The following is a 26,759-nucleotide window of genomic DNA, read 5'->3' as shown; positions in this document are numbered from 1 at the left end:
GCAGCCTTGTTGCAAACTTGAGATCCTTTCTTCAATTAAATACTTCTTTCTCTGTCTAACAAACACTGATGTGCAAATTCCTGCTTTTGTGATGAATATTGATAGTTAAGTAGGTAACTTCAGCGTTGCACATTACAGACTGAAAGGGAGTCCTGAACACAGAATCTTAATTTTTGATGAATTTGGCAAAATAAGAGCAGAACGCTTCTCTAGCCAGTTCTTCATTGTGGTTGTGGTGCAGCTCCATAAAGATGGTCAGTGCCTAATTCTACGTAGTCCCTCAAATGCAGGCTTAATAGCTTCAGAAAAGAAGACCTCAGCCCTGTCTTGTCCAGCAGAGGAGGTGTCCCCTCACCTTCGCAGCTCTCCCTGTCAGTGTGGGAAGCATCTGAAGGCCAGAGGAGCATGTGACACTGGCTGATGGTGTCCTTCTGGTTTGTGCTCCTGCAGCAACCCAGACCTGAGGAGGACGGAGCCCATCGTGGAGAGCCCACTGCAGAGGACCAGCAGCGGCAGCTCCTCCAGCTCCAGCACTCCCAGCTCCCAGCCCAGCTCCCAGGGTGGATCCCAGCCTGGCTCCCAGGCTGGCTCGAGTGAGCGCAACAGAGTCAGAGGTGAGGTTCTTGCGAACATCCCTTAGCATCGGGCATGCTTTCTGCGGCTTGTTTAGTAAGCAAGAAGGGCAAGAGGTCTGTGATCTCATGTATGGTTTTTAACAAATTAAAAAATCAAAGAATTTATCATTCCTGATGCACTTCTGTGACCAGCTGACCTAGCAAACAGAGATGCCAACACTCCCTTTTGCCTGGATGCTGATGTACGATGCCCACAACAACTTGCGCTGCTTCTGCATTTGCGGTGCCAAGTAGCTTGTACAAAAGGAGATGGGGGTTATAGAATCATAGAATAGTTAGGATTGGAAAGGACCTTAAGATCATCTAGTTCCACCCCCCCCCCCCCCGCCATGGGCAGGGACACCTCTCACTAAAATAAGAACCTCACACTAAAATAAGTTATGCTTTAGGGGAAACAAAATGATAAAAAAAAATACCGGTGTGCTTCCTGTCTTCATCAGCCCAAGCACAGTTCTTCTGTGATGGTTTCTTTGGGAGTCTGTTTCACTTTTAGAAGTATATTTAATTTTTATTTTTTTTCGGAGCTTCATCTTTGTGCAAAGCCTGAGATGGGAGCAGAGGAGTGAATTAGACCATAAGAAGCTTTCTCTAAAATGCTTTTGCCAGGCAGCCATGCTGACACTGGGTTTATGTTCCTAGTCAAATAGTTCCTTATGTTCCTAGAGCCACTCTTAAAGATATTCCATTCCCCCATTTAATCACAGTAGCAGTTGCTAAAGCACATACAACACATACATCTGCATTTCTGGCACAGCCCCGCAGTATAAATCCCTAGGGCTGAAGCGCATTAAAACAAATGCTTTCTCCATGCTTTGAATTTTTTATGACTTTGCTGTAAAATGACATGTCTGTTGTTGAAATCATTACTCCTCTAGGTAGTCAGTAAAAGGAGTTTATCACCAGTTGTCCTTTTAAGTTTGATTTTGGTTTTAGTAATGAGGAATCCTGTGACAAATAATGTCCCAGCAATGTCAGATGCTGCAGAGTTTTTTATTTATCACATGCTCTGCTCTTTTGCAAAGTGAATTTGTTTTTTTAGTAGAAAGAAGGGCAGTAACACTGCAAGAGGGCTGTCAGTGGAGGCAGGCTTGGGACATGGCTTTTGTTGCTATGTTGATGGAGACTTGTTGCAATGACAGTCAGAGAGGAGCAGGAGGGTTTCTCGAGACAACAGAAACAAAACGATGATGAAGCCCTCAATCCCACTTGTTCCAGGTGACAGGATGCAGTGACAGGTTTGAGCATTTAAATTCCCACTCTCTCTGCTTGCCTTTCACCCAGGGAACACCAAGCCTGAAGGGTCCCCTGTGCTCTCCCACGAGCCTGCTAAGGTCAAGCAGGAAGACAACAGAGATGTGACACGACCAAGCCGACCTGCTGTGAGTCTTAAATTATTTCCCATGGGAATGTTGCCAGCTGGCTTAGCCACTTTTCCCTTCAGTGTGGCAGCACAACTGCAGGGCCCCCAAAAAAGAGGCTAGTACTGTTGCTTCTCCAGTAGAGACTGGAAAGCAGTGGTACAGCAAGAGCCCACGGGAGATACGAATGCTTAAGAGAGTGCATGAGTTTTAATCAGGAGCCCAAGTCTAAGGGAAAGCACTTAAGCCTGTGTTTTCAAGTGAAGCAGATGCTTAAGGGCTTTGTTAGCTTGGGTGTGGTGGTTGCCTATGGTACATTGTTGTGTTCCGTGCTGCATGTCCCCCAGCAGCAGCCCAGCGGAGGGATGCTCTGCTCTGGAAACCAGCCCCCGAGAGCCTTCACTGCTTAAAACCAAACCTGGTAGTGGTCTCTGTACAATCTCATTTGATTATTCTGAGCAAAATCTCATCCGAAGTGTTTCCTCCTGGTTTAATGCTGTTGACATTTGTATTTTAAAACTGCAGACTCGGCCTAATGAAATGAATTTCCACTGCTTTCTTTTTTAATGTGTAATAATGTTTTGTTGATGTTTTTTTTCTCTACACTCCACAGCGTTGAGCTAACAATTCTAATTTTATTTCTAACCTGCTTGCCCTTCCTCTGGCTTTTTCCTGTCCCGATCTGTTTCCTCTGATGCTGATTATTCTTCCTTTACCCACAGAGCTATAAGAAAGCTATAGATGAGGTTAGTGATATCTTTTCTCAGTGGGTCATGCCTGTGCAAGGTTGACTTGTTAGTGCTCAATACCGAACCGGGTTTTCTTGGTGCTGACATTGAAGAGGTGGCAATGTAGTCTTGGGGCAGGCAAGAGACCAAACGATTGTGTCTCGGTGTAGGGAGCCTTCGTGTGGGGAGGGGAGTGACACGGCCGCTGTGTGTGCTGCTCAGCCAAGGGCTGCCTGAAACCCACTGGCCAGACCACTTGCATGGAAGTCGTGGCAAGAAGCACACGAACGTTCACACACAGAGCAAACAGTGCTGCCGTTTTGGTGTATTTGAAAGAGAAAGAGCAAGAGCGGAGGTTTCTGGTGCCAGTGGAGGTGGTCTGGGCAGCCTGTGCCATTCACTGCATTCTGCTCTCAGCTACAGCCCTCAGCCACCCCCTGATTTCAGTGGGGCCATCGAGCACTATTTGAAGTGCATTTTAAACCTAATTCAAATGAAGGTGCTTGGCAAATAATGGAAAACAAAGCGTGGGATACATTGGGGTAATTAATTCTCATGGACCAGACCATCAGACGTAAAGCCAGAATCAGCAGAGACGTCTTGGATCTTGATGGCCAATGCTAGTCTTCCTCCATCCTCTTAAAAAATAAAAGTCTTGAATTACACCTTTTTTTTTTACCATATGATAATATTTTGAATATGTATGCATCTGGTGATGCTGAATGTTTTAGTGTTCATGGGGAAAGACCAGACATTCCTGATGTAGCATTTAACTTGCCTCACACACATCACTATGTGCTGATACTGGTAATTGCAGGGCTGTAATGGCAAGCACCTGTACCAGCAGCCTCTCCTACAGCCTCATTCCTCTAAAACTGGAAGATACAGAAGAAGGAAGATGTGCTGGTTAGTTAACTTGCTCTCTTGGGTGAAACATTAGCAATGCGTTTTGTGTAGTGAGGTGCTTTCTTAAGGAAAAAGCACATAAATCAGCATCTAAATAAAGGCAGTGTGTGCACTAAATTTAAGTTCAGTGAGCTGTGTGATTTTGGAAACCAGTCTGACTTGGTTCCAGCAAATACTAAATCTAAAGAAGCCTTTGTAATTAAAAGTAATTAGAAAGCACTGATACTATTAACTTATGTATTATGTCATCCTCAGTAATAACATTTCAAACACATGTGGAACTACAGAGCACTTTCTAGTTGTCAGATTTTTTTTGGTCCAAGAGCAACTCAGTGAAGCCGTTTAATCCTACATAGTGCTCATTACTTAGACAAAATGATAGCATCGAAAAATTAATCATCCTGAGGCAAAGCTTTAACTAGGAAATACAAGTTATCTGATTATATTGTCTAGAGTATTATTGCTGTTATAACTTCCAAATTAGTTGTTAAAAACTGATCAAACTGATTTTTAAAATACTTAATTATCTTCTGGTGATGACCAAAGGAAGCTGATAGGGTGCCTTGAAACATGTTAGAAATGAAAGGTGCAAAAAAAAAAAAAAAAGGCAATTTTCACAGTTTATCACTGTGAGAGGGAAGGGTTCAGTCCTAGTCCTTCGTTCACTGTAGGAAGTCCGGCTGCAATTTTAAGAGGCTGTTATGCAGTCCTAAACCCCTTTTTAAAGTTGAGAAGGCTCTAAACCAGTTCAAAGGCAAGTGCTTAATAAAGAGCATATTTTATACTATAAATGGAAAGCATTGTTAAGCTGTTGAAATTGTCATTAATTCTTATTTAGGAAAAGAAACAATCATATCATTTGAGCTGCTACAGCACTAATTAAAATAATTAGTTGTCGTGACTGCAGATTTGACTGCATTTCTATCCCAAACGTCTTGGCATCAAAAATAAACTCTTGAAATATCACATTCTCTCTTTAATCTTGATACCTGTAATATACTGTAATATGCTTCAATCTTGATAATTTGTACCTTTCTTTAAAGGTACAGAGAGCATTTGGAGAGGGATGTATAATACCCATCACAGGTACCTGATGTGAAGCAGGGATTCATCTTTTGGTTATTTTGAAAATGGTGGGGTTTGGTCGACTAATATTTACGGGTCTGATACAAAGATCTCTGACATCCATGGGAGTCCTTCCTCTCTACATTAGAGGCTGGGCAGGGCAGACCTGGGAGCAGAATGTGCGGCTGTCGACAGTGGGAGCCTGCTGGGAGGTGTGGGTCATCAGTAACCAAAGTACAGATTGCTTGCAAAATATTCCTGCTTCACAGTTAGGACATAAACTGGGTTTGCATCTCAGCATAGAGGTTTTCCATCGTTTTCTTCACATGTCGACGGGATAGATTTTTTGCAACCATAATTAATATTGCTGTAGTCATCCTGCTGGAACGGTAAACTGGAAATGCAGTAAATGAGAGTATGGCCATAAGACAGTTGTGGAATTTAGTCTTTTTCAATGAGTTTCTTTCTCCCTAATCCTTTATCTCTGACCGAATGCACTGATGCCTACCTCGGTCACTAATATAGGGAGAAATGGTAAGACTGACAATTGCGATGCTTTGTTCGTCGTGTGCATGTCTTGTGCAACAGAGTTCTCTAACCCATTCTAATTCAAGCTCTCATGCTTTTCTGCCCTACTGCTTCCCCCTGCATTGCTATAAAAGCATGTAAGATAACAAAAAGTCTCTTTTCTACACGGTGCCTGCCATGTTCCTTGTTTTGAAATAGCAATGTCTATTTTATATGACTGTTGGGTCTGAGACCTCATCAAAGTCATGGTAAACTGAAAAATTTATTACTAGGCTTTGGGACTGCTCCTATTTTATTTTTTTCTTGTTTAAAAGCTTTTTTGTTTTGTTTTGCCCTTAGCTTGTAGGCTGCCACATTTCACATGAAGTGCTTAATGGGTCCCACTGACAGACTGATTTGTTTCATTTATTTATCCATTTTTTTGATCGTGTGGCTGACTCAGAGCTGTGACTCCAAAGTCTGGCTGAGCTGGGCTCTTCTCCTCGTGCTCCTCACCACCTCTCGGCAGCTGCCCAGCAGCGGAGAGTCACCACGGAAGCAGCTCTTGACGTGGGGATTGCACAACCCATGGGAGATGCTGTCATTGCTTCCTTCCCAAATGCATTTATTACAGAATAAATATAATTGCGGGGTCTCTTTGAGAAGTTTGAAAGAAGAGAAAACCCTGCAGGAGAAATTCTCCAAGCCAATCTTTGAAATGACGTTGTTTTCCAGTTTACTATGATGGTGACTGAACTTCACCTTTCCAACAAATATAATTTTGTCGTGTATATACATATAAGTGTGTGTATATATATGCACATACACGTTCCAAACAGAAAAAGAAGAGGTTGGCTATTGACTTTTCAGTGAGCATAAATCAGTTTTGTTTTGTTTAATAAATGCTACATGCTACAAACATTGTCTTACGTTCGTCTCATGTTTGTAACAACTCTGTAAAGCTATTTCTTGTTGCTCGTGCTGTTAGCATTGGCTTTTGAAGATATGCTTGTGACTTTCTCCTCACTTTAAATATAATAGCCTTTGCTTGCTTGTTTTCTTGCCCCCATCCCCTTTAGGATCTGACGGCCTTAGCCAAAGAGTTGAGGGAGCTGCGCATCGAAGAAACCAATCGCCCCCTGAAGAAGGTGACGGACTACTCCTCCTCCAGTGAGGAGTCAGAAAGCAGCGAGGAGGAGGAGGAGGATGGGGAAAACGAGACGCATGATGGGACTGTGCCTGTCAGTGATATTCCACGGCTTATGTAAGAAGTGCTTTCTTTGGGGGGAGAAGGGAAACTGTGAAGCCCTGTTGTGTCTTGGTCTTGAGGAGCAGTTGCTGTGTTATGGGGCATGTCCAAAGCATGTCAGTATTTGGTGGGAATGGCTCTGGGAATGGTGTCATGGTTGCAAGGGATAAACCTTTCTCCTGGTCAAAACTAGAGATATTTAAAACTAGAGATATTAATGGTAAAAACTGAGTTATTTCCACTACACTTTGAATGAACTTGGGCTCCAAGAGGATGGAGCTGTTCCTGTTCATGAGCAAGGTGGGTTCTTGGACAGAGTGGACATACCTGACTTCATCCGTCCCTTGAGTGTCCTGCTCATGGGGTTGATGAGTTAAAACTCTGCTGACTTTTGAGCCTGGTCTTGCCCCAAATCAAGCCATGCTGAAGTGCAGTACTTTGTGGCCTGCCCAGTGCCAACTGGTAGATCCAGGATTATAGCAATCTGCATCTTCATCTTTGTTTTTTGTCTTTGGCTCAGTCACTGCGCAGGCAGCAAAATGTGGTAGGTTAAAGCACTGAAATGAAAAAGTCAGCAGACTGTACTATTGAGTTACCATTGTAGGCCATGGGACACTTGTGCTTTTAGATGCCTCTAGATGAGGAAGGAGGGCTGCATAGTTTCGACACACACTAAACAGCTGTCACTACACAGAGCGAGCTCATGGAGCATCCCTGTTCAGGCTCCCTACCTGGTGCTTTGCAGCATTAGTGTGGCAGGGACGTTTCTGGGGCTCACTGCCTGGCATGAAGTCTGACTCTTACCCCTGTGGATTCACAGAGGAGTTGTGGGAAGGCTTTAGGGGATTATTTGCATTTTAGTCAGTTAATTTCCATTCTTCCTGGTAAACGAATTATTAGTTGACATAGATGTTATTAGGCTTCGTAGTGGTGGGGTGTGGAGCAGCAGGGAAGCCCTCCAGGTGGCAAGGAGACCTAGAGGGTCCATGTTATGCACAGTGCCAAGCTCCTGTGTTGGAGCTTCCTTCCAGCAGGACAAGAAAAATCAGAGCTCTTGGAATTCATTGGAGAAAGTCAGGAGACAGAAGGATGGCTATGAATATACAGGAGTTGGATGGGCAGTCACGTGTGCAAGAAGCAACCTCAGGCTGCTCATAGAAGAGGAGTTTAATCAGGAATGGTTAATCTGTACTGGCATGCGTCCACCAAACACCTTGGGTTTTGACACAGTGCTTTTCAGTGGATGAAAGTATCTCACTGAGTGCTTTACCAGATGTCAGAGGACAGGTATGTGGTGAGATGGATGCCCCTAACCCACTGCCAGCTGAGCACCACTTGTCCTGTAATGTCCTGTTGATGGACGTGCCCCAGAGACTGAAGATGAAGATGCAAACCATTGATGTCACAGTGAGGTGGCAGGAGCTCTGTCTGTATTTAAGCCTTCCCTGCTATCTGCAGGCATAGTTGTGAAGGCTTACACACACTGCTCTGTGTCTGGGAAAAAAAGAAAGCACATGCTTGGCTTTACACTTCTATTTCACAAAAGAAACCTTAACTCAAGTCCCAACTAGATGTAGTTGGGCATTTTTCTATCAAAGCTTCATCTTTCCCATGTTCAGTGTTTTTCCATTAGCATCTGGGCCCAAGAGAGATCATCTCATCTTCTCCTGCACCTTCCAAGTGATCTTTGTATAACCCATTTTTAAACTTCCCTGGGCATCCTCCCTGAGCACTGGGCTGCTGTTCACCCCAGCTCTGTCCAGGTCTCTCCTGCTGTGGGATAAGTCCGTCCATCACTGTGTCGCAATGGGCAGGAGGGACTGTTTACTCCTTCTGCCTCTGCAGATACCTTTTCTTCATCTGAAGACTATGATGACTCCTTTTGGCTCTCTCTCCTCTGAGCTGCGCAAGCCAGCTCTTGCCTACGTACAGAGATTTCTTGTAGGGTGACATGGAAACGACATGCCAATGAAATCTGGGACCTCATGGCTACCACGGGCATTCATTCACTCACTGTATGGTCTCAAAATTAACATAACCTCCTTTGTTACTGCTTTTTTATTTCTGAAACTGGAATAATTGTGTTATTTTCTCATCCTCTGGTGGTGTTGAAAAGCTAGTGGTAGAAAGGTATGAGCTTCTCAGGTGAAAGGTGCTGCAGGAGTATGGCACGCTCTTCTTTGGAGTACTTTGGTGATGCCTGTCCAGTTATACATTTGATATGATACAGGCGAGGATCCATTATCACACCAGTTACACCTTGGGATCCCTGGAACTCATGTCTTGCATTGGACCAGTAACGCCTTGATTAATGCAGGCTTGCTTTGGCTTTTCACATTACCAGGCTCCCTCATGAGCCTTTGAGTTCTGGCAAGCAGGTGTGCAAGACATGTTAAAGAGTGAATTACTTCAATACTGATGAAAAGCAACCGGTCTGTATAGCTTTTAAATGCAAAGTAATGGGTCTCATCAGCAACATCTTCATAACCACCATCATCATTTTCCAGCGCACACACAGGGCTGGGTAATCCAGAGGCACTTTGACATTTGCTTTTGGTTTTGTTTGAATTATATTTAGGCAGCTGGTCTGCTAGGAAGGTAATAATAAAGTAGCAGTGGCTGCTCACCACCTGCAATATCCACTCTCTGGCAGTCCTAAAATTTAATGGGAGTGAGAATAAATTCCAGCCTCTCTCTTGAGATAGGAGCACAGAAATAAACTCAAGGCGAATCATGGGTCAGGGCTACATCTTCACCTAGAAAACAGCAAAGAGCTGGAGGACACAACTTGTGCTCCTTCCCACACCTCCTCCAAACCCCATCCCCTCTCTTGTTGTCATTTGTCATCAGTTGCTCTCATGCACTGTTCCCTTTCCATGGGTGGACATGGGGAATAAAGAGAGCAATTTTTTTTTTTTTTTTTTTTTTTTTAAATTCAATAGAAAAACTAAGGCAGAGGAGGACTGCAGCAACTTGTTACCTGTTCACCAGTGCTCCTCTTGGGGCACCTTGGGATGAGAAAGGCCCTTCTGTTTGGTCTCTGTGCTGTATCTGTAGTGTATCAACCTGACCCTGGTCCCGTATTTCTGACAAGAGAAATAATCTCGCTATATGTTTAAATGGATATATTTTCTAATTTTGCTTCTTGTGAGATACAAAACCTTACCCTTATTAAATTAATAGTATATTAGAGGATTTGTCGTCTAGTCTAGCAAAGGAAATATTCATCATTAATGCTTTTCCATTCTGTCCACAGCCCAACGGGAATTTCTGGCAGCAATGAGCCGTACAACCTGGGAATGGTGACATCCCATGGGATAGAGACTTCCCACGCAGATACGTTTAGCAATATTTCAAGGGAAGGGACTTTAATGGTGAGGGAGGTAAGTTACAGAACAAATATTCCCATGGAGCATCTTCAGGAGGTTTTGCCCATGTAAGCACAAAAACTAACAGTGCTGTGTGTCCGGAACACAAAATGACTAAGTAAATTGTGCTCGTTAGCGCTCTTGTTAATGCAATTTACAGCAAATGTGACAAGTGCAAATGTTTCTCAGAACTACAAACAGCAGTGAATAGTAATGCCAGGGTGTATGGGGACAATGCTCATACAAATGACTCTGCTGTAATCCCACTATAGCTCCAGGCAACTGAAGTTATCTTAACTTTACAGCATTTAGTTAATACACTTGGTACCTGGACCAGAGTTTCCTCTCTTCTTCTCAGCCTATGCGTTGTGTAACCATTAGAGGTGTGCAGTGTTGTAGAGCATTTGGAGAGTTTTACCAAAGGCTCGTCATGCCTGGGGAAGGCCAAGTTCCCTTCGCCACCAGCCAGCCCAGTGAGCCAGTGGTGGGGGCACTGGGCATCCCACACAGATGAGAGCCCCTGTTCCTAGCTCTGGTGTTGCAGAGGTAAGGCTGCCATGGGAGCAAACCTGATGTATGGTACTGCAGGAGAGAGGCAGAAGAGGCACGTTTGGTTGGCTGCGGAAGATCTCCCCCAGTGTTTCAGATTCCCAGTTGCTGGAACATGCTGGCGGTGCTGCTGGAAACACAGATGGGTAGCAGGTCTCCTAGTGAGGGGACAGGCAGTGAATATGGGAATCACTCTCCTGCTAGTATGTAAAGGAGGAGTATGGATGAGAAGGAAGGGGAGGGGAGTTTGGAGTCAGCAATCATAAAGAAGGAATGTTTAGATCAGATGCAAACTAGACTTGAGCAGCATTTTGATTATTAATTCAATTTATATAAAATATTCATATATGAAGGAAAAAAACAATGCAACTTTGAAAGAGAGGAAGGAATCAGCAAAAGAAGTCACAGCATCTTTGCTGCTTTTCACCATGAGTTTTGGAGGTGGGCAGCAATGCTCAGCCCACCTCATCCCCCACTGGTGTGGATCTGTTCAGAGCAGGGATCCCTGCAGCCTGGACAGCTATCTGTGCATCCTTGTAACAGGGAAGGTGATGCAGTTGAGCAGGAGAACTAGTCGCTGCTATAACATGCTATAACAGACAGCCGTTTGCAAAATGAGCTTGGTGTTTAGCATCACAACTGTAAAACACATGCCATGCCAACAGAGCTATATAAGAAAACTGGAGCCTTGTGGCAGAGTGAAATGCCAGTTGTTCTGCTGATGCTACTGCTGTTCACTGCTGTTTTGGGTTACAGAAACATGCAACGGGGGCTGTGTTGTCATTTGCAGTCAGGCTACTCGCTGCCATAGCTGTGCAAAGCCGTTAAGGCTAACACTGATCGAGGGGTCAGATTCTGCTGTCAGCGATGGCTGTGTGGGAGGAGAGCTGGCCATGGGGTTTTCAGCCATGGTGGCAAGAGCAGAATCTGCCCTGCGTCCCTTGTCTCAAAATGACAGTGATCAGGCTTCTCTTGCTGTAATGTGGCTAATTACTCTGTATTGACTTTGTGATTAATCCTGTCTTTATTTCTCCTGGGGCGGGGGGTTGGTTAGCTGCTTGCCAGATTGCATGGGGATAGAAGCAGAGAGGGTCCTTCTCCTGAGCTTGCCCTAGGAACTGAGGGACGTCCAACGACTTAGTTTTGTTTGTTTTTTTCTTCTTCTTTTTCTCTTTTTTCTTCCCCCTTCTCTTTCTTCCTCATGCCTTGTGTTTCTGCAGACCTCTGGTGAAAAAAAGCGTTCTGGCCATGCAGCCAGCAATGGCTTTGCAGGTCACATCAATCTCCCTGACCTGGTGCAGCAAAGCCACTCGCCTGCGGGCACGCCGACTGAGGCCCTGGGGCGAGTCTCCACGCATGCGCAGGACATGGACTCGGTGCCTGAAGTAGGTGGTGGGGGGCTCCTCTTTCTCCTTTGCATCGCTTTACACAAGTATTAACATCTCTTCTTCATAAATGGGCTTCTCTGCTTTCCTCCATGACTTTCTTGGCTCTTCCCTCTCTATGTTTCTGGTCCATAGGGGTGAGTGTAGTGGAAATATGGGCATATCTGATGGGTTGTTGCTATATGGGTCTAAGGTTGATGGTAGAAATGTGTATTAGATCTTGTCTGAAGCCCACCAGTTGGAGTTTTTATGGTGATGTTTTGAATGCTGCCAGCTGATGAGAAAGCCCCCCACTGAGGTTTTGGTTTGTTTGGTTTTTTTTTTCTAACACTTGGAAATAAAAGAAATAATGAGAGCCAGCGATGCCATTAACTTCAACTGGGCCCAGTTTCCACCTGTGCAATCTCTGATACTTAATGTTGACTCAAAAGGTTAGCAAAAACCAAAGCCAGCAAAATTCTAAATAATTCTTCAGTCTAGAAAAAATCTGCACACCTTTAAAATTGAGTGTTTCCTGTTATGGCAAAGTATTTTCCCCTGGTAGCTGTTTTACAGGTACACGATTGAACATTAACATTGCGTAAGGTGTAAAAAGATTTGGAAAGTACAAGATGTGACACATAAGGGAATTGATATGTCCTGGTTTACTATTACCAGCTGTGAGAACCAGGCACAGTTCTGTGTTCTGTCATGAGAAATAAACCCCTTTGGTGCTAAATGAAATCATAGAATATGATAAATGCTAAATAAGCTACTGCATTTAAATTTTCTTTTCATTTTGTTGGATATATGTCAGAAGTTCTGTCATCGTATTCTCTTTCTTAGAAATGATGTCCTCATTTTATAGTGTACTTTTACTAGCAGTATAAAAATAAAAAATGCTTGGAACTGGGCATTGCTAGAACGTAAGAACAGATGGTACCTGACTTCACCTCAAGGTTTTAGCTGTTTTGTCATTGCCTTGAAAGCAGGTGATGAGAGAGCTGATGCTGAAAATGACACCTTCCACAGTCATCCTGGGACTGCTTAAACGTGGGCAAGCACTGGTTTAAATATATTCACTTATAGAATACCAACCAAGAAGATCTTTTCCATTTCTAAAACTGCATTATCAGGGCTGAATGAACCAGGAGACTTGGGGATTTAATTCACAGGTATCTCATGGTGCTGTGAGAAAAAGAAGGGAGCAAGCACAACTACACCTTGCAGCTTGTTGCTGTCTCTGTAAGCCACCACAGTTGAACAGGAAGATGTCTTGACATTTAAATAGCAGACTCGGAAGTCATTAAGTAATGCCAGCTTCTTAGGAGAATGGCTGAACCTGAGCAAAGAAAAGAAATGCTCAGTGCATTGGGATGAGGGGCTTCTTCATAACTCATTTGTCAGAAAGCACCTGCCTCTCAGCTGGAAAGCATCCCTGTAGATACTGATTTTTTTCTCATCCTTGAACTGTTGGTGGTTTATGGAAAAGGCATCCAGCACTGGGAAAAAATGTGTATTTCTTGGATAGGAGAGAAGCACAAAGTAGGGAGTATATCTCACATGCGCACACAAATTTGGCCATACTGTGTATGTAAATGTGGTATCTGTTCCTGCAGCCTTCCCTGCCACAGGCTGTTAACTCCTTGCATGGGTCTTGGTTACCATGTGCATTTTGGAAATCCATCCCGTTGCTATGGAAACAGGCGGGCTGTCAGGGGAATAAAGACGAAAGGGAAGCAGGATGCACAGCGTGGTTTTGGCATGCATGGGGGATGGAAGCCAGCTCACCCATGGATGCCAGTCCCAAAATGCTTGCAAAGACCAAGCCGCAGGGGTGCTCCCACTGTTCTTTTGCCCCTAAATCTTTCTGTGGCCCACTGGAGGACAGGTGTGAGGCCAGCCCAGTGTGGGTACAGATGTGCCAGGATGGCAGTGTTTCCGTGGCACACCAGTTGTCAGCACAGGGGCTGCAGCAGTGGCGTTGGCGTGGGCTCTGGTGTCTCAGTGATGTGAAAGCTGAGGAAGATTTATTCCTTCCAGGGAAAGAAAATGTCCAGTGGAAGAATAATGTGAGCAGTAGTACTGCTGCAGAGTGACGTGGGGTTTGCTGCTGTTGCAGCTCTTAACGGAGCTCATAAATAAAGCATATCCTGGGTAAATGCTGGAGTAGGAAAAATAAGCTGCTCAACAAGGGGGAAAATCATGTCACTTTGACTCCCAAGGCAAAGATTTCTTGTTGCTTAAGAGAAGGTCTTAGCCTCGTTTTCTGCCTTAACAAAGCAATGGCTTTAAGAAGAAAGCAGTGTGATGTTGCAGTCTGTTCCTCCCTGAATTCCCTTGGAAAAGTATTGGCTCTGACATTCCCTACAATACCTTCAGGTTAAGTTTTGTTAGCTTAGAAATAACCATTTCTGCAGTCCTGCCTGAAATGCTGCAGACAGTTTAAAACATGTCATCCCCGTGAGGTGTGCTGAAAACCAGAGTTTGCGGGGGATGCCATTTTCTGATGAGCCCGAGTATCTAGGGCATTTTCTAACACAACCTGTTACAAAGCTTTCCCTAAAGAGAGAGCTTTAGAACAGTGCACAGCTCACCCCAGGCCTTCCCCAGCTCCAGCGCTTCAGATTCTCCCAAACAGAGCAGGCAGGTGCTGCTGAGGGGCACTGCTGGGGCCTGCCTGTGCAATAGGTGTGAGGACCAGCAATAACAGCCCAGCAGAATGATAAATAGGTGTTTTGCTGGGAGCTGACTTTTCCGACTTTCCCACAGGCATGAATATTTTGGGCTTAGCTTAGCGAATCCCTAGATACCAAGTGGTGAAAGTAGAGTGGTATTATAGCGTATGAACATTCCTGCCTAAGTTCTACAGGTCCCAGAATAGATTTCCACAACCTGTTGAAATTAAATCTTTACTCAGACTGTGCTAGTTAGTGTTTGGCTTTGGCACAAGGGAAGCAACAGTCCCATCTTTTCCATCTCTCTTGAATTACTCCAGTGGTCACTGGTCCACGTCAGCTGCCCCATGCCAGGGCTTTCCGAGGGCTCCCAGTGCTGTCCTGCCGACCTTGGCTGCACACTGAGAGAGTGGGAAAAGCAAATTCTCTGGCATCCCAGAATGGGCTTTTGAAGGCAGGTGTCTAACATGCAGACAAGTTGGGGTTTACCTGCATTGACTTTTGACTCTGGCCTTGTGGCTTCTCCGCTAACTGGTCTCATGGCTGTGCTGTGCTTCTGCCTGTGAGAAGAGAGTGGAGCTGGGCCCTGCTCTTCTTGTTTTCTGTTGCTCATGGACACTCACAAATCCAGTTTAATGTTTTTCCTGACTAGTGATGGGGGAGGAGGAGCAGATGTTGACAGAGGGCTTGAAAAGGGCACTGCAGGTGTAAACATTGTGTCTGCTGATTAGAAAGTCTTACCTATACACACATACACAAAATTATTGTTATTTCTGTGCTCTGAGCAGTTTCTTTGCTCTTACTTTCCAGTATGGTATGGGAAGTAGCACCAAAGCCTCTTTCACCCCCTTTGTGGACACCAGAGTATACCAGACCTCACCTACTGATGAAGATGAAGATGAGGACGAAGAGTCATCTGCTACTGGTAGGAGGCAGTGTGGCCAGTTTGAGAGGGGAGGGCCTCATGGAAACTGGATTATGGAAGCTGTATAACCCCACTTAACCTGTTTCATATTTCACTCACTCTTGTCCAAACATTGCTCATGTCTGCATCCTTGTGGTCTCCTGTTGCCATACAACTTCTTCTCCCTCACCAGCAAAATGCCACCAGAAGGGTCTGGGAGAAGACAGGGAGCAGCAGAAATCCACCCATCTGCCTGGGCAGTCGGGAGAAATGTTCCTGGCAGAACTGGGAGGTGGTAATCTCTCAAAAATACTGGCAGTTGCTCTGAAGTCACTGGAAGTGGCTGGATGTGAGCAGGCAGGCAACAAATAGAGCTGGTCAGCTCAGCAGGCAGGGCTGGAGGCCGGGGACATCACCTGCTGACGGGTTTGGTGTTGGTTCTAATCCATGAGAAGATCCTAATGATCCTTCTCCAGTCTAGTAGCTTGCAACATAGTGATGGCTCCCCCATCAGGAGGTAACTCAAGTATTTTCTTCCTGTCCCAAAAAAAGAGGTGACAGGAGAATTAATCCATCACATCTCACTGTCTTGTGTTTCCTTGCAAGCCCTGTTCACCAGCGAGCTGCTAAGACAGGAGCAGGCCAAGCTGAACGAAGCTCGAAAGATCTCAGTGGTGAATGTCAACCCCACCAACATCCGTCCCCACAGCGACACCCCGGAGATCAGGAAATACAAGAAGCGCTTCAACTCAGAAATACTCTGTGCTGCTTTATGGGGTGAGCGCTGAGCACGCCATGCCCTTGGCAAAGCTCCCTGGAGCAAATGGCTGGTGGTGAAACACAAATGTGTCATCACAGAACCAGGACCCTGCTTCTGGTTGTCCCTTTCTCCATCCTGGGCAAAGCTGATACCCCCGAGTCCCTGCACTGTAAATGTGACCCTTTGTGTTCATGGAAAGATCACAGTCTTAGCTGGGATCTCGTGGTGGTAGCAGAGATGAGCTCAGAGTGTTGTCCCTGGGAGCAGCCATGGCTCCTGGTGCCCATTACCATATCCTCTTCAGGTGTGAATCTGCTGGTGGGCACAGAAAATGGCCTGATGCTGCTGGATCGAAGTGGGCAAGGGAAGGTCTACAACCTCATCAACAGACGGCGATTTCAACAAATGGACGTACTTGAGGGCCTTAATGTCCTCGTGACAATATCAGGTATGTCTCTCATGCTCCCACCCCATCATTCACCTTCTTGGCTGTATGCCATGAGCAGTTCCAGCTCAGAAAAAACCTGCCCACCCATACCAGTGGGAAGCTCCCATGGCAGCTTGAGGTGGTTTATTCCAGAATCAAAGGTTTTGAAGTTTTCTCCCATTGCCTGCTGGCTCTGTTTCAAGGCAGGTAGTCACAGTTTGAGGGGGCAGTGAGCTCTGCTCTTGGGTCTGTTTGCCTCTAGCCAAGGGAGCTGTGAGCCGTGGCTTCAGGGATCCAGCTCATACCATGGCTCAGGGTACCCCTAGCATTGTGAGGACTACAGGCTTGTCACTGTCCCAGGTTCAGCCAGGAGCTTTGGAGCTCTCAAATCAGGCTCATGAGTGATTCCTGGCAAAAAAGCAAAAACTCTCTAGTCCAGTCTCCCAGGAGAGCACCCAGCATCCCCCTGCACAGCAGCCCCATGAAGCACATGGAGCTGGGGCACAGCCTTCTGCTATACCTGCCCCACAAAGCTCACAGAGAACAGCAGGAGAAATGTTTGTTAGGAAAACTGCTTGATACCATCCTTCTGTTCACTTTTGCATTGTTCAACACCTCCCTGGGATCACTCTGCATTCATCTGCAAATTCCTGCTCCCTCCATTCAGACAGAGCTCTTCAAAACCACTGCTTCATCATTTCCCTTGGTCTGCAGCTCCACTGTGGTTTGGGGGATACAGATGTAGGAATAACAGGTTTGGTAGAGTTGGAAGATGAATGGGGAGGGAGCCCTGTCCCCCAAGACAGCATCGAGAATGAGCCCTGGGCATTTGTGGAAACCCGTGAGCAGATGGAGATCCTGGTTTATGGTTTGGACCCTGCCCCTCCAGGCTCAGTGTGAGCTGTGTCCTGTCCCTGTAGTGGGGGCTTTGCAGCAACAGAGAGGTTTGTAGCCTGATCGCAGCCATCCGAAAGCAGGCTGGCAGACATGCAGAAGTTTGGCAGCCCCTCAACATTGCAGAGTCCAGCACCAGGCTTGCTGGCAAATAGCAGTGCCTGTTGCAGACCATGGAGCTTGTGTTTCAGCTCCAGGGTGGAATTAATGTTGTATGAAGGGGAAGAGAGAAAAGAAACCAGGTAGTTGAATAGTTGGGTAAGCCCTGAGCCATAAGAGAACCGGGGGCATGTCCCCACTGTGCCTGACCATCTCTCCATGAACACTGATTTACAGGAAAAGGAACATTTCCAGGTTGCAGGAAGCAAAAGCCCAGCTCTTCCACTATTCACCTGCTGTCTGGGCTCTGCTTTCCATATGGTCTTTTCCCAAGAAAAAAAAAAAGCCCAGCTGAATTACTGTTTTCAGCTTCATCATGAAATGAACTTTATCATCTTGTGAGTGGAAATAAGCACTGAAATCTCAAAATTTCTCGTGCCTGCATGTTGTGCTCTGACAGGGAAGTTTCTTTTGTTACAGGAAAGAAGAACAAGCTGCGTGTGTACTATCTCTCCTGGCTGAGAAACAGGATTTTACACAACGACCCTGAAGTGGAGAAGAAGCAGGGCTGGATCACGGTTGGGGACCTGGAGGGATGCATCCATTACAAAGTTGGTGAGTGGCCTCTCTGGAAAAAAAAATGTCTGAAGAGATGCAGGTCTTAGAGCTGACCTGACAACTTCTCTTAAAAGTATGGATAGACCATAGCCACAAGTAAACTTGGAATTCATCTATATGTATTAGGTGGACACTGCCCGAGAAGCTGTTCCTGGAGATGAGTTGTTCAACCTTGTTAGAAAGAAAGTTTAAATTGGTTTTATTTTCATTTTAGTGAAATATGAAAGAATCAAATTCTTGGTGATTGCCTTAAAGAATGCTGTAGAGATCTATGCTTGGGCTCCCAAACCATATCACAAGTTCATGGCATTTAAGGTATGTTTATCTTTTAACCAAAATACACTCTGTAATTGTAAATACACATCATTTCTGTAGTATGCAGAGCAGAAAAAGCATCTTGCTTATGTAGATGAGCTCTTTGGGACGCCTGGCAGGCTTGGGAGACAGGATACGATCTGGCTTAAGAGACTGGATACCTCCTGCTTATGGCTAACAATGAAGTCTTAATATTAGCTTTTATGCTGGCAGGCTTTACTTGGGACATTTGCAGAAAGCTGACCAAATGCCCACAAGTAAAACTGCATTGGGTTTTTTTGGGGAAGGGGAGTTGTGGTGTTTGTTTTTTTTTAACCTCTGACTGGTTTTTCACATATAGTAGAAAATAGGTGGCAGTGCTTTACAGTTTATTTTGCAAAATCCTCTCCCTTTCTGCAGTGTGGATTTTGTTTGAAGACAGGAAGTCAAAGAGAATGACCCACTCTTTCTCTCCCTTTTCATTTACCTCAGTTTTCCTTCAGTGAGACCTTTCTCCTCTATAACCTGCCAGTGGGTATTTTGTACTTAGTCCTTTAAAGCAGTTTTCATCCTACACTGTGCAGAAACAAGTCACAAGGGGCAATGCCTTCTGGAGACATCCATGCTGAGTAATCTCATTTTGCATCGCTCCAGCACAAATGGGCTTATTCAGTATCGGGTCACATTTGCTTTTTCTGAACAAAAGCCAGAATAAATGGGCTCAGTGACATGGAGAGCTCAGCAGCATTAGAATGGCCTGGCACCCAGCCTCTGCGGGCCCTGTTGAGGACACTGGTTAGTGCTCCTGGTGCTGCTTCTCCCGTCTGAGGGGGCTGAGTGCCCTTGCCTTGCCCTGTAGGCGGGCATCTGTTGGGAGAGTGGGAAACACCACCTCCTGATTTTCTCTGTCAGGAGTCACAGAATGCCAGGAGCCTTTTATTCTCCGCTTGTGGATGCTTCATCATCCCAAGCTACAGAGAGATATTTTGTCCTGGATCAGTCTATGCTGGGAAGCAGGTTATATTAAACAAAGAAAAATAGGTCTTCGCAAATCTGACTCATTTCAGCTGCCCAAACTGGAGCGGTGATCTGTGCCGAGAGGAAAGGTTTCTGTGGACTTTGCTCTTGCTACCCAGAGCAGCACCAGCATCGGGGGTTCCTGTGTGCTGGCTGTACACATGCCAATACAGAACTGAGCTGTTGCCTTCCTTTAGAGACCAAATCTTTGGGGTGACCTCAGGCTTCTGGGATAAAAAGAGCTGTGCTTGGCAAGGGTGAGCGCTTCTCTGCTGGGATGGCTGGAGCAAGTGTGTAATAGCCTCTGAGGCATCTGACATAGTAACAAAGAGACAGGAATATAGATGACCATATCTAGTAGGAAACACAGTCAAGCAAATACGATTTCAGAAACGTATCAGGCTGCTGCTATGTGGGGATTTGTTGGCTTTCTGTGATACTCACTGAAGGGATTATAAAAGTCTTTTGCAGATCTCCAGCACAAGCCGTTGCTCGTGGATCTCACTGTAGAAGAGGGTCAAAGACTGAAGGTTATCTTTGGATCCCACACTGGTTTCCATGTGATTGATGTAGATTCTGGGAACTCTTATGATATCTATATACCATCTCATGTGAGTACATGGGGAGTGCTGCTGCATGACCAAAACAGGTCACCAGCAAGGTTTGGACAGGCTCTTGGTCGCTCAGAAATGGTGACCAGTCAGGGGATATCTTGTCATGGGTTTGACATCCTCTGGTGCCATCATTATTTAAAGAAGGCTTAGAGGTATCACATACTTCATGTTCATTATTCTCACAGGCTATTTCTGTCCTTGTGCCCGGCAGTCAGGTTTAACGTTCCTATGTGCCACAGAAAGGAGAATCTGCACACTGCATGAAGCAGTACTGTAGCTCTTTGTAGGGCAGGATACCATGAAAACAGGTTCTTGTTTGTTGGAAAACGTAGACTCCCCTAAGAGCTGGATGCCCACTGCGCTGTCCTAATGCACGGTGTCCAGATGTGCTGCCAACACTTGTTCCTGCTGAGGCAGCACAGTTTGCCTAAGTGAAAGTTGCAGGATTAGGGTAGCCCAAATCTCAGTCAGACTGCTGCTCAAAACTCCTGGCCCCCCTGACAACAGGGACTCACCACAGGACCTCTCTCAAGTCCATCAGCGGTTTCAAGAGAGAACCAGCTACAAAACAATACTGTCAGTGAGGATTTTCTTGTTGGCTTGTTTAAGTTCTGTCCATGCTGTTGGCCCAGGCAGCATAAGAAGTACTGTGGCAGTTTGGGATGGTTTTGTGTTGTCTTAGCTATGGAAGGGCAGACATGGGTGGAAAGTTACCATAATTGCCCTTGGAGCTAGAGACTGATTACTAAAATATGGTAATAATTGCTTCCAAGCTACCTGTAAAATTCTGGATTTATTTCCCTTGATTTGCACAGAAGATGGATTCATCAAGTCAGCAGTCACTTCCTTGTGTTACAGCTAAGTGTCAGCCATCAGTCTTGGGGGGTGCGTGTTGTGATCCCTCTGTACTTGCTGAACCTGTTTATCCGTGATGTGTAAGCCAGCTTTGATGGCAGTGTAAACATGACAGTTTACTTCCCTTCAAGCTTAACTCTGAAAGCCAGTATCTGTTTGGTGAATGAACGGAGGGGTTGTTCTCGGGTTGGTTTGAGGTTTTGGTTTTGTAATGCTCTGCTCCCTTCCCCTTACCCCTTCCTGTGTTCAATGTAATTCTGACCTTTAGGGTTTATTTTAACTGCAGATTCAGGGCAATATTACTCCTCATGCCATTGTCATCCTGCCTAAAACAGACGGGATGGAGATGCTTGTGTGCTATGAGGATGAAGGCGTATATGTGAACACCTATGGACGGATAACTAAAGATGTGGTGCTCCAGTGGGGAGAAATGCCTACTTCCGTGGGTAGGTCAGCCCTTCTTCTTCACTTGCATAGGATACAAGTGACAAGCAAAATGAGGAGTCAAGAATGTTGAGATGGAGTCATTTGGGGTTTTGTTTGTCAAAGGAGATTTCTCTCAGTTAAAGAAGAGATACAGTTACTGAATTTCTACAATCTGGTCCTCCATAATAAAAGCAAGTGATTTCCTAAATATTTAAGCTCTGGTTTATCTTAAGTATAAGATAATATAAGCTGTTGCGCTGATGGGATACTGTGTTGAGTGGAAGAGGGGCTGGGTACGGAGCTGGGAACACATGGGTTGCTCTTCTGGCTCTGCTGTTGCTCAGCTCCACGGCCCATGGAGGCAAGCTACTGCCCAGCTCCTCACCCACAGAAATCAGAAGTGATACTTGTTGTTTAAATTACTCAGCACTTTGTAGATGAAAATTAAAGGCTACTGTCCCCGCAGGCACACTCCTGGCTGCTTGTGCCTCTGGCAGAGCTCTGCCATTTATCTTTGTAGGCTTTGAGTAACAGTTGGTGAGGGTTTTTCTGCCTGTTGTGTAATATTTAGCTCAACACACATTGTAACACCTACCAAATGCTTCCTTTTGACAGCCTACATTCATTCCAATCAAATAATGGGCTGGGGAGAGAAAGCTATTGAAATCCGGTCAGTGGAGACAGGACATTTGGATGGAGTATTTATGCACAAGCGAGCTCAAAGGTTAAAGTTTCTATGTGAAAGAAATGATAAGGTAAGTCCACTTCAAAGCTTGTATTCCATGCTTTAAACTACAAGCTACTTTCAGACTTCAAATCTGGTTTATCTTGGGGTTAGTAATTAATCTGAAGGTCCTGTTTAATAAGCAGTGCCCATAAACCACTCCAGTTAATTCTCTAAAGTGGATGCAGACCTCAACCTGTGGTGGGAAGATCTCTTCCACCTCTTGCTGAGATCTGCATTGACTTGGCTTGACTCTCCCAAGTCTTGCATCTGAACATTAACTATTGAGGCTGCTGAGTAAACCCTGCAGAAGTTGAGAAATGGTGGCAGTAAGGATGTGTGAGTGACCCTGATTTGAGCTCTTGTGCAGAAACATTTTGATGCATTTTTAGATGCATTTTGATGCATCTTAGAAACTGTTTTCTCCATGGAGCCCCACTTTTTCTGTGTACAGCACTGAGAAATTCTGCCCTGGAGAGTAACCAAGGTTGCATGGGGAATGCAGCTGTCATGTACATGACCCCTGTCATGGATATTGCTGATGCGCAAAGGGTGCAGGGAATGAGGGAATGAGAAATTGCCAAAGGAAAGGAATGTTTGCATGGAAAAAATGGTTGAATGCCAAGGTCTGTTTCTGCTCTTGATATTTGCTCATCTCACGAGGTTTCACCAAGATGAAATAGGACCATGCAGCAGACTTCCTTTGTAATGAGCACAGTCACAAAACATGCGAGGAAGGTGATTGCTCTGTCCCCAGAGCAGGGTTTAATATTGTGCAATAAAGAAGGTTTGAGGCCACGTTGAGTTATTGCACTTATTGCTCATTAGTTGAACATTGCCCTACCCCTTGCATGGAGTTAGACTGGAGCTCTGCAGGAAAAATAGATCCTAACTTTGCAATTGAGTTTACCACAGGAAGCTGCCTCAAGAAGATGAATTTTAGCTGCCGAAATATCCCTAATTTGCTTTTTTCCTGATTTTGGAGTACTTGGCTCTGCAGGCTTTATACTGCTGGGTTTTTTTGGAAGAGTTATTTTTCTCGTTTGCTCCTGTTGATTTTTTTTTTTTTTTTTTTGGTCCTTTTTCTAAGAAAACTGGGGAAAAAAGCCCGCCTCAATCTTTCTAAAATACTGGGACCAGCTGATCACTGGTGGGTCTGAATTACTAAAACCAGGGGGCCTACAAGAAATCTGGAGAGGGACTTTTTACAAGGGACTGTAATGACAGTACAAGGGGGGATGGCTTTAAACTGACAGAGGGGAGATGTAGACAAGATACTAGGAAGTCGTACTTCCCTGTGAGGGTGGTGAGACACCGGCACAGGCTGCCCAGAGAAGCTGTGGCTGCCCCATCCCTGGCAGTGTTCAAGGCCAGGTTTGACAGGGCTTTGAGCAACCTGGTGTAGTGGACGGTGTCCCTGCCCATGGCAGGGGGTTGGAACTGGATGAGCTTTAAGGTCTCCTCCAACCCAAACCACTCTGTGATACTATGAAAGTCGTGCGAAGATTGAGTAATTTTTGGTTTTAAAAAGGACAGAGGCTTCAGATAGTCCCTTGCAATATTTGCAAGTTATAATTTTTATTTTTTAAGTCTTCCATTAGGGTCAAATGTTAGGTGAATCCTAACAGAAGCACCAAAACCTGTATTCTTCATACAGAGTCTAGTCTGTGGTTTGAGCATATTGAAGGAAAGTAGTTTTCCCAAGCTTTACTTTCAGGAACAGCTGAAATACCAGGACTGACTTTTCTGAAGAAAACCATTTCACACCGATGCAGATGTTTACCCAAATGGTTAATATTTAGCAAGCTACAAACCACTAACAGCAGCCTTCTTAATATTGCATAATAAATGGTGCTGTGTAAAATGTGATAAACTCAGTGTTTTTATTACTGTGTTTACTAATAAGTGGTTTGATTTGATCTGAGTCTGGCATGGGTTAGCTCCAGTCCCCGAGCTCTGTGGAGAAACAAGAACCTGGCAGTGGGTCCACATACAATTTTTGCTGTCAGCTGGAGAGCAGGGAGGGAAGTTTAGGCAGAGTACACCACAGGGTGTGGGGCAGCTCCTGCTTTCTTTGCTCATCAAGACAATTAACAGATAAAAACCACTAATAAGGGGGGTTTTGTGCTTCCAAACAGGTATTTTTTGCATCAGTGCGATCTGGAGGAAGCAGCCAAGTGTTTTTCATGACCCTCAACAGAAACTCCATGATGAACTGGTAACAGAGGAGCACTTGGCAGTCACCGCCATGGCATTATTTCTAATTTAAAGGACATAAAACACGTGGACTAACACTGTAGAGGCAGATGCGGAGGGCGCCAAGGAACATCGCTCCCCACGCTCGCCCAGCGCCATCAGCCCTGGGGCAAGGGCTGCTGGCAGGGATGGACTTTCGCGCTTGGACCCCCCCAAGGTCTCCTGATTACGCTGTGTTATAGTGGGTTATGAGTTCTCCCTTATTTTATTTCAATTTTTTTTATTTTACTTTTTCTTTGTCCCCTACTTTGTAAGAACGGGGAAAGAAACAGTGTCCAAAAGTCTGTTTTTAATTCTGTCTGCCTGCTAGCATCAAATATATAGTATGTTGTAAAGTTACCAATTAAATCTGGTGAGAGACAGCACAATAAATGTACCTTTTATCTTTGTGATGAAGGCCATAACCATATAGCTGGGTAATTTTAGAAATCTTTTGCCTTCACCAACATTTACATGTTGCTTTTGGCAGCAACGGCTTAATGGATTTTTAAAGACGAGAAAAAATAATAGGTTTTTTTCCCCTCTTTTGGGAAATGGATTTTAAATGGCTAAACTACTAGCCTTAGACTAATAAAAATCAGCTACCATTTTTGTCAAGTTTGTCAATCCATATTTCTATATGGATATTCACATAATGGTGTGTCTTGATAGGGACAGAGGTGCCATTTGTTGTTGCTCCAGCGGTGCCCATCTGCCCTGGGGCTCAGCCGCAGGTGCCAGGATGGGGGGATCGGAGGAGAGGACAAGTGGAGCGGTTGGAGGAGCCCCGCGCTTGCCCCCCAGTTGCGATTTGCAGCCACAGACAGCTCCCAGGTTGCTGCGGGAGCTGGACCCTGATGCCGCAGCTGGTGAGAGCTGTGGGCGCTTGTCCCCTCCTGATCCCAGAGCTGGGTGCTGGTGTGCAGAGGCAGCCAGTGTGGGGATGGGGACCACACCACGAGCTGCCTGTCCCCCGTGTTGCTGGATTGGGCTTGTAAAGAGCTTAAAAATATATATATATGTGTGGTTTCTTCGGACGAGGGTCTGAATCTACTCGTTTTCCACCCCCTCCGCTCCCTAGGAATTACCCAACATACAGTGAAAGACAACATCTGTGCCGAACCGTGTGTGTGTGTGTGTTTAGTTCAGGTTGAATCGTGTCCTTATAAACTCTGCTCAGTTGATTTCCATTTTCGGTGCGTATCTGGGGTTTTCTTTCTCAGTAGCTGCAAGCATGGCCGCCTGTGGTGTTGGGGTGTCGCATAACAAGGTCTGTGTTGCTGGTTTTAACCTACCTCGTTTCGGTTGGGGTTTGTTTTTTGGTTTGGTTTCTTTTATCTTTTTTTCCGTTCCGCTGTCGATCACAGCGCTGTTACCTCCAGCGACATATAGAGAGCTTAACTGGCAATCTTGGTGTACTCAGTAACGATGGCTTTATTAAAAAATGATTAAATCAACAGGACTTGGTCACACTCGAATCTTTATCAAGGGTAGGAGATGATGTGGGGTGGCGGGTATGGGATGGGCCACCCTCGCCCAAAGCATCCCATGGGCAGGGCATCACAGTTTGGTGCCGGCAGGGATCGCTGCAATGGGACTCATGGTGGGATGCAGTGTTCAGAGGAGCACAGGCAGGAAGGACCTTTGGGTGCCTTCTTCACCCACCAGGCAACCTCCCAGTGTGCCAAGCGCAACCTGCCTAGCGCCCAGATAAGTGCCCAGCAAAGCACAGGGACGGCCATGAGACCACAACACTCAAACCACTTAAGACCCCATCCGAGCCCCATCACAGACACTGATTGCCAACAGCTCTTTATGTTTCTACTGTGGTTAGCATATAAAAGCATATAAAATTATGTTGCAAACTGGTGACTGGTTTTGGGTGTTTTGTCCCTCTTGAAGTGACAAATACACAGCTTTGGAAGATGATTCTTTTATCGTAGAGTTTTGGGTACAGTGACAAACAGAAGGGGATCGTTCTGTTTACACATAAGGTAGTTTGTGATTTTTTAAAATCTTAGCATCACTTGAAACAAAAATAACAAAAACTAGTATTAAAGGAGGCTTGTCTATGGAGTGTGTATCTGAGCGTATCACAGCAAACACATTTCTGGTGCCGACCACAATAAAACACAAAACTTACACATTCAGCCATGCCTTTTCTGTTTTGGTAAATAAAACCTGGGGTGTTCAGCAGGTGATGGAGGTCAAATGGCTTTTCAAGGCTCCGAGTAACAATTCCCTTTGCCTGGAGGTCTTGGTAAAGCAGTGGTTTTGGGCAGGATGAGTGCGGGTGTACAAGTATGTCCCCAGTGATGCTGCCTGGCAGCGAGCAGTGGCCAAGGGATGTCTCGATGAACCATCACCACCTGGAAACTTGTGCTCTTCTACAAATTCAACCCAGGACTATTACAAAGATGTGCTTTAATTTGTTTGTCTTTTGTTGTAAGTAAAATATGCTTGTGGGTGATCAGTGGTATTGGAA

The 26,759-nt window shown here is 45.3% G+C and overlaps 1 protein-coding gene across 6 annotated transcripts in view; it reads left to right on the top strand.

The window, feature by feature from the left end:
- Window positions 1-25,731, top strand: part of TNIK (TRAF2 and NCK interacting kinase) — a 163,161-nt gene extending 137,430 nt beyond the window's left edge. For 3 of the 6 annotated variants that reach the window (XM_062603146.1, XM_062603143.1, XM_062603148.1), the window contains 15 exons: window positions 451-614; window positions 1,917-2,014; window positions 2,716-2,739; window positions 6,279-6,463; window positions 9,705-9,831; window positions 11,586-11,750; window positions 15,218-15,332; window positions 15,918-16,088; window positions 16,376-16,519; window positions 17,972-18,106; window positions 18,324-18,424; window positions 19,882-20,031; window positions 21,176-21,335; window positions 21,931-22,070; window positions 24,178-25,731. In XM_062603146.1, coding sequence (XP_062459130.1) covers window positions 451-614; window positions 1,917-2,014; window positions 2,716-2,739; window positions 6,279-6,463; window positions 9,705-9,831; window positions 11,586-11,750; window positions 15,218-15,332; window positions 15,918-16,088; window positions 16,376-16,519; window positions 17,972-18,106; window positions 18,324-18,424; window positions 19,882-20,031; window positions 21,176-21,335; window positions 21,931-22,070; window positions 24,178-24,261 — 1,963 coding nt within the window. In that variant the 3' untranslated portion in view covers window positions 24,262-25,731. The remainder of the gene's footprint in view (window positions 1-450; window positions 615-1,916; window positions 2,015-2,715; window positions 2,740-6,278; window positions 6,464-9,704; window positions 9,832-11,585; window positions 11,751-15,217; window positions 15,333-15,917; window positions 16,089-16,375; window positions 16,520-17,971; window positions 18,107-18,323; window positions 18,425-19,881; window positions 20,032-21,175; window positions 21,336-21,930; window positions 22,071-24,177) is intronic. The other 3 variants (XM_062603149.1, XM_062603147.1, XM_062603145.1) reach the window with 1 other exon arrangement.
- The last annotated feature ends 1,028 nt before the right edge of the window (window positions 25,732-26,759 follow it).

The sequence above is a fragment of the Pezoporus occidentalis genome, unplaced genomic scaffold (assembly GCF_034315485.1).
Source record: "Pezoporus occidentalis ecotype Australia unplaced genomic scaffold, CSIRO_AGI_Poc_V1 ctg8, whole genome shotgun sequence".
NCBI lineage: Eukaryota > Metazoa > Chordata > Aves > Psittaciformes > Psittacidae > Pezoporus > Pezoporus occidentalis.
The sequence above is the reverse complement of the archived record's forward strand: the minus strand, read 5'-3'. Positions and strand labels throughout refer to the sequence as shown.